This window comes from Poecile atricapillus, chromosome 3 (assembly GCF_030490865.1).
Source record: "Poecile atricapillus isolate bPoeAtr1 chromosome 3, bPoeAtr1.hap1, whole genome shotgun sequence".
NCBI classification, from domain to species: domain Eukaryota; kingdom Metazoa; phylum Chordata; class Aves; order Passeriformes; family Paridae; genus Poecile; species Poecile atricapillus.
Window position 1 is genome coordinate 116,281,931 of NC_081251.1, and position 16,313 is coordinate 116,298,243.

Here is a 16,313-nt window from a genome sequence, read left to right on the forward strand (position 1 = left end):
TGCTGGGATGTGCTGTGGTGCTGAAGGCTGGATGAGCCGAGGTGAAGGGTGTGGGACGTGCTGGGACGTGCTGGGACGTGCTGGGACGTGCTGGGACGTGCTGGGACGTGCTGGGACGTGCTGGGACGTGCTGGGACGTGCTGGGACGTGCTGGGACGTGCTGGGATGAGCTGGGATGTGCTGGGATGTGCTGTGGTGCTGAAGGCTGGATGAGCAGAGGTGAAGGGTGTGCTGGGATGTGCTGGGATGTGCTGGGATGTGCTGGGATGTGCTGGGATGTGCTGGGATGAGCTGGGATGAGCTGGGATGTGCTGGGATGTGCTGGGATGTGCTGTGGTGCTGAAGGCAGGGTGAGCAGAGGTGAAGGATGTGCTGGGATGTGCTGGGATGTGCTGGGAAGAGCAGGGATGTGCTGGGATGGGCTGGGATGGGCTGGGATGTGCTGGGATGTGCTGGGATGTGCTGGGATGTGCTGGGATGTGCTGGGATGTGCTGGGATGTGCTGGGATGTGCTGGGATGTGCTGGGATGTGCTGTGGTGCTGAAGGCAGGGTGAGCAGAGGTGGATTTTTCCCCACAGGTGCCGATGTGGAGGAGCAGCAGCACGGCCGAGCTGGGTGATGCGAGGGCAGACTCGCAGGGCTGTTACAGAGACAGGGAGAAAAGTGAGTGCTGCTGTGTTTGTGTGGAGCCCAGCGCTGTGCTGCTGTTCTGGGGCGTGCTGTGAGCAGGCTGTGCTGTTTGCAGGTGAGAGCCTCAGCAGTGACACGTCCCTGGGCTGTGCCACCGACGTGGACGCGGCTCTGGTGGCCTGGCAGGCGGCCGAGGACGAGCCCGAGGCTGGGACAGGTGTGGATCCTGCAGCACCACGCTGGCTCCAGCTCAGCCCCTCACAGGAGCCTGCCAACCTCACAGGTACCCTGCAACCAAGCTCACAGGTGTACAGGTACCCCTCAACCTCACAGGTACCCCCCAGATACCCTCCAACCTCACAGGTACCCCCCAGATACCCTGCAACCAAGCTCACAGGTACCCTCCAGGTACCCTCCAAGCTCACAGGTACCCTCCAAGCTCACAGGTACCACTGCACCCCACCCCAGAGAGGAGCTCTGCTCCCCACTTGGCTTGTGGGACACCCCAAACGTGTCCCCCCAAACGCTTCTGCAGGCCTGGGGCAGAAGGGACCTGGACCATCAGGTGATCTGCTGGTAAATGATGGTCCAGAGAGCCACCTGAAAACAGCAGGGCTGCTCCCAGTGCCCAGGCAGTGCTGGGTGCTCCCAGTGCCCCCAGTGCTGAGGTGCAGCACACTGACTGGTGTCTGAAGTGACCAGGTTCTGTTCCATGGTCTGAGGAAATGCCTTACTGTGGTTTTTGGCTGATGGGAAGTACAGGGTTCATTCTTTGCCATCTGTAAAGGTCTGGTGATGTGAGGCAGACACTGGGTCAGGAACTGAAGGCTGTACTGTAGGAATATCTCACAGGCTGCTTTCCTAATGGATACACCATTCCAAGGGTACTTTTTCATGTCAACTTTTCCTTTGAAATGTCTGCTTTGGTGAACCAGCACAGCCAGTCCAAGCAGGGGGCTGCTGCTTGGAGAAGGTGACGCTGGCAGTGGTGAGGGTGTGAGGTTTGATAAATGGAGTGTTTGTGGCTGTGGTGCAGGACAAAGCCACACGTGCTGGGCTGGCAGGGGTGGTGTCCTGGCCCAGCAGAGCCTCTCAGGCAGTCCCAGCTCCCTGTGCTGTCGTGGGCTGAGGCAGAGCAGCCCTGGCAGCACCTCTGAGCTGCAGAGCTGCCCCTGCCCTGAGCACAGGGCTGCAGGAGGTTATTCCAATGTGCTTAATGAGTAACATCTGCTTCAGCACCTCGGGACTTTGTAATGCTACAACAGTGAAACAGGAAAAAAGAACTCCCAAAGCTGTTTTGTAAATACATTCAGACATAAAAGCACCTGGAATGCCTTTTATTTCACTAACCTTCCTTGAGTCCTGAGAGGACAGGAGGACATTATTTCCTGTGCAGGGTTTCCTGCAGGCTCCCTGCACACCTGGGACAGGAGAGCAGCTGCCAGCTCTTGTCACTGAAATCTGCACTCCAGAGAGCCTTTGGACTGTTTAATATCGACTCCATTCCCCTGGCTGCCTTCTCCAAGCCCTGCTCTCTGTGCTCTCTGCTCTCTCAGGAGCTGCTCTGGCTGAGTGCTGATGCCTGAGCACATTTCTCAAGGCTCTTCAGCTCTGGGTTTTTATTCCTTTGTCCACTTGCATTGCCAGGTCTCACTACACTGTGTAATCTTAAACCAAGAAAGAAAGGACTTTTATAAACATAGAAATGTTACCTGTAAGAGCCAGTTATTGATGGAATAGATCCCTCAGGCACCTGAAGGTTGCTTTTAGGTGCATTTGCCTCCCTGCTGAGAAGCCCTGGGTGTGCTGTGCCCTGAGGCTCTGTCACCTTTGCCTGTGTTTGCTGCCCTGGTTTTCTTTGACTCAGAAGCAGCTCCAGCAATGAAAGAGATTTGGGGGAGAGAATTCTTGTGGGATGGAAGATGGTTGGGAGGAGTAATGACCAGATTTTGTTGAACAAATTCGTGCTTAGGCTGCATTTCTAACTTGTGGAAATGGACCTAAATTGGAATTTGCAGACAGCAGTGAGTTCCTGGCTGATGACTGCAGTATAATTGCTGGTGGAAGCCTTGTTGGTTGGCATCCTGATTCTGCTGCCGTGCTCTGGAGGAGGATCCTGGGAATTCTTGGGGATGTGAACAACATACAGTCACCCAAAATCCATGCAAAAGTTTTTGGCTACCTTTACGAGCTGTGGTATAAACTTGCCAAGGTATGTGGTACTTCCAGCTAACGATAATGACGCTGTCATTAGCATTTCTTTGGTTGTGGAAATGATCATTAAAGGGGATTCTGTGTTAGCACCTGGAGCATAAGCAAGGTGTGGGAGGGCTGTGTCATAAAGGAAGCTTTGTCTTGTCTGGTTTCCAGCAGCTAGCTCCAGCAGAGAACCCTGTGCAATGACAAGAGCATTGAAATGGTAGCAAAGAACAAGGTAGTGCAGACATTGTGTTTGTGTAAGGGCCTCAGTGTGACTCAAGCAGGTGATGTTTGCTCTGGATGGGGAGCAGCAGCACAGAACGAGCTCTCCTGGTGGCTTTGGCTGCGGTGTGGACTCGGTGTAGCCCAGGCTGCTGTGCCCGAATGTAAATAAAGTAAAATTAAAACATAACCGTGCAAGGAAAAGGAGCATTAACAAAAATCCTGATTTATTAACAAAAATCCTGATTTATTAACAGAAATCCTGATTTATTAACGCTCTTCTTTAACCCCATCAGATCCGGGACAACCTCGCTATCAGCGTGGACAATCAGTCAACTCCCTCTCCTCCCGTGCTCATCCCTCCCCTCAGGATATTTGCATCCTGGCTGTTCAAGGTCAGTCCTGGGGCTGACACAGGAGCTGCAGGGCCGGGTGTGGAGCTGCAGGGCTGTGCATGGAGCTGCAGGGCTCTGCAGGGCCGGGCGTGGAGCTGCCTCTGTGTGCCTCGCTCTTTGTGCCACTGCTGGCCAGGACAGTGGTGCCTCTGGCTGGAATGCGAGGCAGGAGCTGCAGGGGCTGGGATCCAGGGGAGGCTGCAGGGGATGCAGGGGTGCTGCAGGGGTGCTGCAGCTGTGCTGTCGTTGCAGGCTGCCACGCTGCCCAGCGAGTACAAGGAGGGGAAGCTGCAGGCCTTCAGGCTGCTCTGTGCCATGATGAGCCGGCGCCAGGACCTGCTGCCCAACTCCGACTTCCTGGTGCATTTCTACTTGGTGCTGCGCCTGGGGCTGACCAGCGAGGACCAGGTACGGGCTGGGCTCCTGCTGCTGCTGCTGCTGCTGCTGCTGGTGCTGCTGCTGCTGCCAGCACCCAGCACAGCTGCGGGCACTGTGCCTGCCCTGCGCCCCCCTGGCCTCGGTGCCAGGCGAGGGAAAGGCTTCACCAGGCTCTGAGGTGATGATGGCTGTCCCACAGAAATGGCCCGCTGCTCGTGGGAACCTGAGGAAATAATCTTTGTACAAATTCAAGACTTATCTGTGAGCACTCCCAGGTTTTTATCGCTGTAGGAACCAGAGCAAGGGCTGCAGCTGTGCTGGGGGTGGCAGCAAGGAAAGTCTGGGAGTTACTGGTGGTGCCTTTAGGAAATCAGCCAGGTTGGATTGTTTGAGATGGAAGAGGGAAAGAAGGAATTGTTACCAGGCTCCTGCCCCTCAGTTTCCCTCCTGGAAAGTTAGAGCATTTGGAAAACACTCCTTTTAAACAGGTAGGAATAGAGGCAGGGGTTTTCTTCTGGGAGATCCCAGAAATCCTGCTGCAGCTGCACATCCCTCTGTATTTCCCTGGATATTTCCATACTGCAATCCCTCCATGGTTTCCCTGGGTATTTCCAGCCCCACACTGCACTCCCTCCATGGTTTCCCTGGATGTTTCCAGCCCCACACTGCAATCCCTCTGTATTTCCCTGGATGTTTCCAGCCCCACACTGCAATCCCTCTGTATTTCCCTGGATGTTTCCAGCCCCACACTGCAATCCCTCTGTATTTCCCTGGATGTTTCCAGCCCCACACTGCACTCCCTCCGTATCTCCCTGGATGTTTCCAGCCCCACACTGCACTCCCTCCGTGTCTCCCTGGATGTTTCCAGCCCCACACTGCACTCCCTCCGTGTCTCCCTGGATGTTTTGCAGACTCTGCTGCTGCTCTTTGTTCTTGCTCTCCACTCTGGTGGCTGTGTTTGCCTCTTGGTGGCACACTTGACCGCAGGTTGGCTGCTGTGTGTGTGTGAGTGTGTCCTTCCCTGAGCTGTGGAACATGGTGAGGTGTTAACTGGAGGTGCCTTGGAGCCAGGTGATGATGGGAAGCAGGGTCCTTATTCCTGCTCCTGTATTTGCAGGGCCATGGGCTCAGGGTGCTCGCTGGCTGCTCAGAGTGCCAGCCTTTTTGTCACAGGATACTGGAACAGGGATCCTAGCGTGCTTTCTAGGATTTCAGAGATAAAATAAACTTGGGGGTGGCCTTTTTAGCACAAAATGGCAAATTTTGGCACAATTTGTCTGCTAGGCACTGGCATAAATGTCTCCCTTGTAAGGAATGTTCACAGAAGGAAGGGTGGGAGCTGTCCCATGGAGGAATTTTCCTTCTGTGTGGGTCACTAGTTGCAACTTGTAGCATTTATGTGGGAAAGCCACAGAAAGACAGCCCAGCTCCAGGAAATCACCTTGGCTGCTTCAGAAGAGCTTTTTAGGTGGTTGCATAATTAGTAGAAGTATTACAGTGAGGAACATCTTTGACCTGAATGGTTTTCAGTATTTTGGTTTGCATGACAGGTGTTTTTATTGGAACTGCATTTCTCTTTTCACTCCTCGCTCACTTAAGGATGTGAGAATAGGAAATTGCTGCTGTGTTGTGTAGCTTTCAGGGCTGCTAGAAAAACAAAACAATCAGGTTTTGAATATGCTATCCAAGAGTGCAGTGTCATTCCAGCTTTGCAGCAGGGTCTCGGGGGTGCATAAAAGAGCAGTGTGAGGGTGGATTTTATGGGAGGCTCCCGTGGCTGAGCCCGGGATGGAGCAATTAGCTCAGCAGAGGAGACAGCAGGGTAATGAGCTGCAGCTAATTTGTGCTTGTGGAAGTGTCTGACAGCAGCCATCCCTGGAGGAGTGAACAACTCTCTGCAAGGCTTGCATCACCTCTCCAGGTGGGAGAAGCGCTGGCAGCGGCGGCCAGGGAGCACAGGAGGGGTCAGGGGCCGAGGGAGGTGTGTGGGAGCCTTCCTCCTGCTCTGCTGCAGCCCTGGCACTGCTCCTGCACTGCTGCAGCCCTGGCACTGCACTGCTGCCCTGCCCTTTCTCCCTGGCCCTTTCTGAGCAGGGTTCTTTGGGGCTCACAGCCTCCCCTCCCTGGCCTCCAGCGAGAAGGGAAGGAGCTGGGACGTTCCCTACCCAGCTGGGGCTTAGGGAAGGTGCTGCACCAAGCTCAGGGGCTTTGGAAATCAGGAAATGTTCCTGGGGTGGTTTGTAGGGATGCTGGGGATAACCTGCTGCACTCTGGCTGGGCATAGCTGCCTTCTGCTGCCAGCTGAGGCTGGTGCTCAGAGCACTCCTGTCCAGCAGCTGCAGCCAGGCATGTCTTTTGGTTTGGGTGATAAATGCAGCTTCTTAACCCAGAATCACACTGCAGTGCACAGGTTTTACAAATAGCCAGGGAAAGAAATGTATTGTTATTATTGCTGCTTACTGTAACAGTGCTTTTTGCTTCATTCACCTGAAAAAGTCAATAAGCATCTTCTTGCTCCACATCCTCCTCCTTTTTGCTGAATAACAAAAGTACCAAAACACAATCCCAAAAAGCTACAAACACTTCTCAGAAAATCAACTGTTGGCATAATTGGGATTCTTTAGCTCAGGTCGTTCTGGCACTTAAAACCTTTGAGTTTGCTGGTGGTTGTCTCCTAAGAATTAATTCTGTGGACTTTTGTATCTTATTTCTGTCTGAATTTCTGCTCATAGTCTGAGGGGAGGAGGCTGTGCAGGTGAGGTGCTCACCTCGTGGGACACTGTAAAAAGAGGCAGGTTTTTAATCCTTTTTTGGGTTTCTACTCTCCCCTCCCCTGTTGTTTTTTAGCCAGTCTCACCCTGTCACCAGGTGAGCATCAGGTGCTGTGCCTGGTGTCACCTGGCACTCAGGTTACCTGCAAAGGGAGCAAGGGAGTCTCCTGTATTCCTGACTTTGGAGTGAGTTTAACAGATTTAATTGAGGTATGACCATAGTTACTTGCCAGAGGACCTCTGGAGTGGGATACTTGAGTTTTTGGAGCACACAGTCAAAGGTGGAGTCTCCAGAGGTTCTCTGTGGAAAGGACAGTGGACAGCCAAGGAAGGAGACTCTGCTGGTGCCTTTGTCAGTTCAGTGATACGAAGAGCAGAGCAAACTTTAAATATGGAATAAGAGGGAAGTCCCAGCAGTCCAGCTGAGCTGGCAGATGTCCTGGGTGATTAAATGTCAGCACAAGCAGCAGGCCTGCCCTGGAGCACAGGCTGCCTGCAGCCAGGGCACTCAGCAGCTTTGCTGTAGCTCAGTTCCTTGGAGCAGTGCTGGGATGGATCAGCAGCTCTGTCTGTGCCCATTGTCCATAAACCTCTTCATTTGTTCCAAAGGCCCTGGAGGTGATGATGGCAAGGGGGCTGCAGCAGCTCTGAGCTCTGTAGAAACACCCACTGGAGCTCTGTGTGTGTGTGGGAAATGGCTCATTTGCAGTAGGAAGCATTTTTCAGCAGAGCTGCTGCCAGAGGAGTCATTAATTACCTGTTTGTATTAACACTGCTCTGACATTCAGAGAACCCCAGCATCTGTGGATCTTTGGGTGCAGTGCTCACTCAGCAGCTGTGCAAAGGTACAATAAATGAGTAGTTTTGCTTTTGTCCCGTGAAACGGGTGCTGCTTGCCTGGATTTCTGCCCGATGGTGTTGCACTTGAGGGCCCTTGGTTGTACAGGAACCATCGTGCTGTTTAGATTCTTTCCCAGGCTGCCATTTAAAAGGAAATAACCTCAATGTAGTCTATTAAGGCTTGGATTCCCCTATTTTAGCTTCTCGAGACTTCTTTCCACTGGCTCCCTCTCTTAATCCCCCCCTTATCTCATTTTCTGTAGAAGATTTGCCTGTGTGCCCCCATGATGTGCTGTGAAAAAGTGTTCACAGACAGCACATTTCCAGTAGGGACAAACAAAAGTCCAAATGCCAGGGTCTCACAGGAACCCTGACATCCCCTGTGAGTGGGAAGAGTGAAGAGCTGGGAGATTCTGGCAGCGAGGGGGAGCCAGGTGCTGCCAGCTGCAGGAGCTGTGCCTTCAGCAGTGCTTTTGCTGGTTTTGTTCTGTTTGTTTCCCTTCCTCAGTTGCATCCACGCTCCCCAGTTTTGCTGGTTTTGGTCAGGGCTCTGTCTGAAGTGACTGCAGGGCTGTGCACCCACAGCCTGCTCGGGGAGTGCCCTGTGCAGCCACAAACCTAAATATTAAATGTTTATTCCAGTCCTTTATCCCAGTGCTCTCCCCACTTGTGAAAGTATCAGATGTGCTCCAAAATGGGAGAAATCTAAAAAAAACTCCTCCTGTTGTATTCCAGCCTCCAGGGACTTGGGCTACAAAATGTACCTGTTCTGGGGTTAGGTTTTACCTGGCACCTTGAAATGGAGCTTTTTGATAAATTAACCCTCAGTCTCCCAGGGCTGCCAAAATACTTCATAAATTTGTGTTGGAACTTTATTTTTGACAAATTAACTCTTGCCTAAAACGTCACGGTAGGTAGGTAGGAAAACTTGGCACAAGTAACTGGAAGCATTTGTTCCTTTAAAGTAGAAAAGGCAAGTCTTAAATCTTCTGTAAATAAATGATCTTCCCCGTGCCGTAGATCTCAGCTGCCGGTGAGGAACAGAGTGAACTTTGAGTGAGAAATCCGTGTTGTTCCTGTCGAGGGACAGTTGGGAACGTGAGGAAGGCAGCTGGCAGGCTATTTGGTTACACCTGTAATCTGCAAAAGCTCGAACAAAAATTAGGTAAAGAATATTTTTGCAATTGACCTTTTGGTGAACTTGCATAAATTTATTTTGCTTACTCGGTGGATGTTTACGACCTTATAATTGGAATGACTAGATTAAGCTATGCTGAAATATGATGCCGTTTATAGGGTTAATGCATTTGAGAGGGACATGCATGCGATTGCCCCCTCCTCTTCCCCAGCTTTAACACCACAGAGCATCATTCTGAATTGAAATAGTCCATAATGGTCCCCGTTTTCACTTTTCTTTAACAACATGAACGCTAAATTATAGCTGTGCAATTATGTAAACAATGGAAATGCTTCCAGAATGAATACTTCCTTTTAAATTTTCATTTTGTGTAATTGCTGAAAGGTTTGGAGCCATAATAAACCAAAATTATTTTACACATTTATCGTTCTAAAGGTCAATTATGAAAGAAGTAAAGCAACAACAGTGTGTGGAATGAGTAAACCAATTTCCACGGCCATCACCATATGTTTTTCTTGTGGCTTGTGTTTTCCAGTTGCTGTGTACACAGCATTCAATTAGAGTGATTCATTGGCCGGGCTGGGAGCTGCTGCCCGCAGTTTACGTTTGCAGGGAGGGCAGGAAGCGGGGCTGTGTTTGAGTTACCTGATTTTGCCCTGTTGCTGATAGCACAGATGGCCTGGTTCCCTGTGCTCCCACGAGCCTCTCGCTGCTGAGCAGCTCTGGGAGCCCCTGGGCCCAGGGTGAGAGGTGCTCAGTGCCCAGGGTGAGATGGTGAGTGCCCAGGGTGAGGTGTTGAGTGCCCAGGGTGAGATGGTGAGTGCCCAGGGTGAGATGGTGAGTGCCCAGGTGAGATGCTCACTGTTCAGTGCCCAGGTGAGATGTTCAGTGCCCAGGTGAGATGCTCAGTGCCCAGGTGAGATGCTCAGTGCCCAGGTGAGATGTTCAGTGCCCAGGTGAGATGTTCAGTGCCCAGGTGAGATGTTCAGTGCCCAGGTGAGATGTTCAGTGCCCAGGTGAGATGTTCAGTGCCCAGGTGAGATGTTCAGTGCCCAGGTGAGATGTTCAGTGCCCAGGTGAGATGCTCAGTGCCCAGGTGAGATGCTCAGTGCCCAGGTGAGATGTTCAGTGCCCAGGTGAGATGTTCAGTGCCCAGGTGAGATGTTCACTGTTCAGTGCCCAGGTGGATGTTCACTGTTCAGTGCCCAGGTGAGATGCTCAGTGCCCAGGTGAGATGCTTGGTGCCAAGGTGAGATGTTCACTGTTCAGTGCCCAGGTGAGATGCTCAGTGCCCAGGTGAGCTGGTGAGTGCCCAGGGTGAGCTGGTGAGTGCCCAGGGTGAGCTGGTGAGTGCCCAGGGTGAGATGTTCGGTGCCCAGGTGAGATGGTGAGTGCCCAGGTGGGATGTTCACTGTTCAGTGCCCAGGTGAGATGTTCACTGTCCAGGTGCCCAGGTGAGATGTTCAGTGCCCAGGTGAGATGTTCACTGTTCAGTGCCCAGGTGAGATGCTCAGTGCCCAGGTGAGATGCTTGGTGCCCAGGTGAGGTGCTCACTGCTCGGTGCCCGGGGTGAGCCCAGCCGAGAAGGTTGTGTCAGGAGGTGGTTCCTGGGTCAGATGTTCACTGCAACCAGCAGCCCATGCTGGGAGTTCAAAGGGAAGCCAAGGACCCCTTCAAGAGCTTTCCAAAGGGAATTTCTGGCAGGTTTCTCACTATGGAAAATGGTTTATTTTCAGTAGCACTGCATCTCAGAACCGGCGAGTCGGTCCCTGCAGCCTTTGGGGCCGTGAGTGCCATCATGGTGCTCCAGCATGGCAGGAGCTGTGCTGTGGCTCTTCCTTGCCCTGCCATGGGAGTGTTGAGCACAGGAGAGGGGCTGGGGCCCTGCTGTGTGACGGGTGGGAGCCCTGGGTGAGCCCTGGGTGAGCCCAGGGCTTGGTGCAGCAGCTCCCTGCGCTGCCACCGCCTCCCCGGCCAGGTGAGCCCGGGCTCCTTGGCGGTGGCACGTGTCAGCAGCAGCCTGCTCCCATCTGCTGCCCTGCTCAGAGGCCAGCCCAGCCCTCACTGGCCCTGTGTACAGGTGTGCTGTGCCTTAATCAGCCCCTCCTTATAACGAGCTGCCTCCTTTGTTCTGCGCCGAGCCGGAGCGTACCGCCCGCTTTATGAGCGGCTGCATCCATCTGCTCTGCTTCTCAGTGTTTGCACTGACCCATATTGACTCAAAATGTATGAAAGGAAGTGATTAAAACAAGTTTAAACATTAACTTGAGTGGCATTTTAGCTTATTCAGGAAAGTGAAAGCATTATCTGCTACTATGTTAAAAAGGAATACTGTTTATTTGAATGTGCAGCAGTTATTGCATGGGATGCTGGTGTTGCAGACAGTGCAGCACTGGGTAAGGGCTGTGCAGGTGTTGAGCAGGGCTCTGAGAAAATAGTGCTGGTGTTAAAGCATCTCTTTGTGGAGAGAAAATTGGATTCATCAGCTTTAGCTTCTACTGTAGGGACTGAGCACATGGACACGTTCTGGGGGTCTCTGGTTCAGGCTGTCTTTGACACATCGTGAAACCAGTAAGGATGGACATGGAAAAGGGTTTTCCTGTGCAACTTTTCAAAACTTTACTGAATGGAAAATAATTACCTTCTCGGTACAGAAATAGCTTGATGTAAGTCTTCAGCAAATACAGTGTCACTGGTGAGGATTATATAGATTTTTGTGCCTAATTTTAAACCTGCTGAAAGCTTGCAGGGAAGAAATCTTAAATATAGGAACTTCGCTATGGTTTGGAGAGACTGTGAAGACTTGAAATGTGGAAGGATTAAAGATGGAATTCTCTATGTACTCTGTACCACAGGGTGATGGCAAGCCAAGCTGGGGCTGCTGGTCTGTTCCTTCAGGGAGCAGGCCTGGGGGACAGCTCGTGTTCTTGTGGCATGGAATTCTGAGAGACTGGAGGAACTGGCTCCTCTGGGCTGCTGCAGCGCTTCATCTTAAATCCATTATGTGTTTGCATGGTTGGGTCCAAGGTCTTGTTCAACAGAATGGCTGTGCTTAGGCACAGAGACAGGAATGGTGGTGTGGCCTTTGAACAGGAATTTAGGGGTCCAAATGTTACCAAAATACCAAATGCACTTTGGCTGCTCCACACCCCTGAAGTGGGAGGTGGTGATGATGTGTAGGTCAGCTGGCACACGGAGCTCTGGGAGTGTGCACCTCCATCAGTGTGGGACTGGGGAACCTCAGAGATAAATCTTGTCCAAGCTCAGAGATAAATCTTCTCCAGCTCTCCCTTTTGCTTTTGGGCTTGCTGGCTTTGCTGACAGCTGCCTTCTCTTGCAGGACATCCTGAACACTGTCATAAAGCACTGCCCACCGTGGTTCTTCTTCCTGGGGCTGCCTGGCTTCACGATGCTGATCGGGGACTTCCTCGGCGCGGCGGCGCGCGTGCTGAGCACGGACACGCCGGAGGTGAGCACGGCACAGCCCGCTGGCCAGGCCCTCGGGGTGACACTGGGGGTGTCGGGGGCTGGGAATCCCTGGGATGAGGCCACCAGGTGCTGCAGGGGTGTTTGATCCCAGAGGAAAGCGTGTCCCGGCTGTGGCCAGTGAACGGCGAGAGCGGGGAACCCTCTGGGTGACGCAGCGTCCCTGGATAAATGTCAGCACTAACAGAAATGTGGCTCCAAACGATCAAATTATCCAAGGATGAGTAAAACAGCAAATCAATGAAGGGTTGCCAAAATAAAGTTAAAGGTCTGGCGGTCCTGGGAGAAACAGGGGAGCTGAGCTGCGTGTGAAACAGCAGCTCGGGGGAGACCTTTCTGTCTGTTCTGGCTCAGCGCTTCTGCTGCTGCTGCTCTTGACATTTGTGTGGCTGAGCAGGTGGCCCTGTGCCGGGCCACAGCCCTCTCCTGTTTCAGCAGAGCTGGGATGGGGAGCCAGCCACGCCTCTTCTCTTCCCTCAGCTCTCAGAGCTTGGTCAGCCTCACTGTTCAGCCAAAGCTTAAATGCTAATAAGAAATGGATGCTGGGTTTTCCATGGAAAGAAAACAAACCAAAACACCCCCTTCCATTTCTCCTGCATGCATAAAACCAACGTTGCACAGCAGTTAGTGTTTGTAGCTCGTGCCCTGGTGCTTTTCCTGGAGCAGGATCTCTCTGCACATTGGTGTCACCTGTGCAGCCAGCATGAGTGGGTTCTGTGCCACGGGACCAACCCATAGCACTGCTGCCTTGCTGCTTCACCCCCTCACTCAGCTCTTCTTCAGGGGCTTCTGTGCTTTCTGGTGGCATCAAATGCCTGATTTTCAGCTTGGGTAATGAGGGGAAGCATTAAAGATGTAGATGAGCTCAGGAGTGGGGCCAGGTGCCAGTGGAGGGGCAGCTCAGCCTCACCAGGGGAACAGAGCAGCACAGCAGAGAAAGCACGGGCAGGAAGGTGTGTGTTAGGTACTGCTGGCACCCAGCTTGTGCTGGAGCTGCAGAGGAAAAACTGCTGGGATGTGTTCCTTGGGGTGGCTGGGTGCTGGGATGTGCTCCTGGGGGTGCTGGGTGCTGGGATGTGCTCCTGGGGGTGCTGGGTGCTGGGATGTGCTCCTGGGGGTGCTGGGATGTGTTCCTGGTGCAGCTGGGTGCTGGGATGTGCTCCTGGGGGTGCTGGGATGTGCTCCTGGGGGTGCTGGGATGTGCTCCTGGTGCTGGGATGTGCTCCTGGGTGTTCTGGGATGTGCTCCTGGTGCAGCTGGGTGCTGGGATGTGCTCCTGGGGGTGCTGGGATGTGCTCCTGGGGGTGCTGGGATGTGCTCCTGGGGGTGCTGGGATGTGTTCCTGGGGGTGCTGGGATGTGCTCCTGGTGCAGCTGGGTGCTGGGATGTGCTCCTGGGGGTGCTGGGATGTGCTCCTGGGGGTGCTGGGATGTGCTCCTGGGGGTGCTGGGATGTGCTCCTGGGGGTGCTGGGATGTGTTCCTGGGGGTGCTGGGATGTGCTCCTGGTGCAGCTGGGTGCTGGGATGTGAATCCAGCAGGCTGAGTACAGCAGTGTTCCCTGGAGCTGGGGACATCTCCAGTGTGAAGGGTTTTCTGTGAGTATTTTAGTGAATTTTTTAGTGACTGTTTCTGCCTGCTTGCCCTTGGCCAGGCTCCCCGCTGTGAAGCTCACACCATCCTTGGTGCTCTTGTGTGCTTTCCAAACACCTATCAAGGAATCCCGTGGGTGGGACCCGTCTCAGAAGGCAGTGAGAGCATCACAGGGAGTGCAGATATGAAGGTAAAGTCACATTTATTGTAAATCCTTAGGTAACCTAACCTGGTTTCACTGTGCAGTGACTTCATTTCTGCCCAAGTGGTTGCCCTGGCACAAGCCTCTGTTGCTTTTGATAAACTTGAGGCACTGCAGTGATGCCCTGCTCAAAATTCGGGGTGGCTGGGGAGGAATCTCTGAGTTCCTCACGTGGCCTGAGCAGGCAGGACCAGAGAGGATGCAGAAATCCCTTCACACGCTTGGCTCCTGTTCTTGCTTCTTCATCAGGCCTTGGACAGTCACTGGAGGTGTCTTCCTTCTACAGTTAAGACAGTTCTGTCTTTTCTGTACTAAACAATACACTAAATTTTTTCATAGCATGTTTTGGTTAGAACCTAAACACTACATAGAGTATGGTGTGGAGTGACCAGCACTTGTTGTTTGTAACTGCCCACTGTAAAAGAATTGATTTCCTCTCGCTGCCTGTACATGAGTTGTAAGCTGATTTGATTTCTCCACCAGGGCCTGTATATTTGAGTTGTAATTGGTGCTTCTCCCTTGACAAAATGCAACTGGCGTGACGTAAAGATGCTTTAGCAACAGATGGAGAATTAGTGACTTCACCTGTAACTATGTCAAAATGAAACAACTTTAAAGTAGATGTATGAGAAAGATTCTTATTCTAATTTATTTTGTTATTTTAGTATTGCCTCATAAATATTTTATTGAAGAATGCTACAGAGGAGCCAAGTGAAGCTGCAAGGTAAAATACTGAGTAAGAGAAATGGGAAAATATCATAGAATAGGTTGGAAAAGACCTCTAACATTATCGAGGCCAACCATTTATGGGTTGGAAAAGTCTCTCTTGCTGCTTATCTGCTGCTGCTGCCTTGTGGTTTGGTCCTGTGAAAGTTGAGCCTTACTCTGCACCGTGACGGTGCTGGCCTGTCGTGTTGGAGGGGAAAGAGAGATCTCATCTTTGTGCATTTTTTTCCTTTTTTTCCCCCCTGAATATTCCTGTGAATCTCCTGACCCTCTCTGTTTCCCTCTGCCCAAAGATGCATAGCCATCTGTGGCCTGGGCGTGTGGATCTGCGAGGAGCTGACGCAGCGCAGCAGCCACCCCCACGTGAAGAGAGCCATCAATGTCATAGGTGTGACACTGAAGGTATTGCTGTGCCGGGCTCTGGTCAGCCAGCTCCGGGGCAAAAAAGGCATTTTGGCTTTGCAGACAGTCCCTGATGATCTGAGGCACAGGCTGCAGCTGTGCAAGCCTGCAGGGTGTTTGCAGAAACAGCCCCTGTGCCTGCAGACCCCTTCCCTGTCTCGTTTGGGACTTTTGGATTTGGGTTCTTTTTCCCTTTGAACTGAAGATTGACGAGAGGGAGGCAGTTTTCTCTTGTTGGGTCTCAGTTGTTTATTCTTTTCTTATCAGCATTACAAGGTACAAGGAGCTATGTGCACTATGATGGAAAAGGGGTAAAATGGCTCACAAAGATCTTCTTCAAGGTCTTTTATATGTCCATTTACCCAATTAACAGATGCCAACTAAATTATTTTTCTTAGTGACCCAATGACCCAACACCTGTGTGCTGCACTGTGACATTTTCTACCCAATCACCTACTACTACCCAAACACCTCTAGGAGAAGAACATGAAGAAGAAAGAAGAAGGACAAGAGACAACACCCTAAATCCTCCATCTTGTCTCTTGTTCTCTAAACTACTTTTTCACCCAGTGATTTAAGAAACTTTCTAATCTACACACTTACACTTTTAGCTTTTTTCATCTAACTTTAACATTTGTTTTCATGTATCACCATGAAAACATGCTCATGAATTTCATGTCATATGAAATTCAGTGTTTCCTTGAATCCTAGAACTAAGTATTAGAAACAAGGGCACACAGTCTGTATCTCAGACTCCAACACTTTCCCAGCAAACTCACCCAAGAGATCACATAGGTCGTGTCCGACCTGCTGGTTCCTGATGCCAGCAGTGTGATTGCACAGCACTAACCTTGTTTATTGTCTGCAAAGATGCAAAAGCTGAATGCAGTGTATTGGAGCTGGACACTTTATTTGGCTCTTAATCACCTTTTTTCTTCCAGTTTTCCAACAAGCTGGTAGCTCATGTCGCCTGTGATGTCCTTCAGCTGCTGGTGTCGTACTGGCAGAAGCTCCAGGAATACGAATCCTCCCTGTGCCGGAAAATTACTGAAGTACGTCAGATTCTTTAAAGTGTTTGTATGGAAATCATGTGAAAAGTTGTCTGAATCCCCTCCTTGGGCTGCTGTGATTTTGCCAACTCCTGCTTTTTTGTATTGTTAGGGGGGTACTTGCTGCACTCCCTGGAGCAGTGTAGGTCCCTCGTTTGTAGGGACTTGTTTGCAAAATGCCCAGGAAAACGTTTTCTTTCGCTGGGATGTTGATTGTCACGGGCAGCTGGATGCTCCTGGGAGAACCTGACCTGTTCCACAGCCTGTGCAGTGAAGGTCTGTC

General features: G+C 51.7%; 1 protein-coding gene across 6 annotated transcripts in view; it reads left to right on the forward strand.

The window, feature by feature from the left end:
- RALGAPA2 (Ral GTPase activating protein catalytic subunit alpha 2) overlaps nt 1–16,313 on the forward strand; it is a 103,267-nt gene that overhangs the window by 33,005 nt on the left and 53,949 nt on the right. For all 6 annotated transcript variants that reach the window (XR_009277183.1, XM_058834902.1, XM_058834901.1 and 3 more), the window contains 10 exons: nt 580–664; nt 747–914; nt 2,650–2,843; nt 3,349–3,447; nt 3,700–3,855; nt 11,915–12,043; nt 13,713–13,841; nt 14,519–14,577; nt 14,873–14,981; nt 15,923–16,033. Coding sequence is in view for 5 of the 6 variants with exons in the window: in XM_058834902.1 (XP_058690885.1) it covers nt 580–664; nt 747–914; nt 2,650–2,843; nt 3,349–3,447; nt 3,700–3,855; nt 11,915–12,043; nt 13,713–13,841; nt 14,519–14,577; nt 14,873–14,981; nt 15,923–16,033 (1,239 nt within the window). In the remaining variant the exon portion in view is untranslated. The remainder of the gene's footprint in view (nt 1–579; nt 665–746; nt 915–2,649; nt 2,844–3,348; nt 3,448–3,699; nt 3,856–11,914; nt 12,044–13,712; nt 13,842–14,518; nt 14,578–14,872; nt 14,982–15,922; nt 16,034–16,313) is intronic.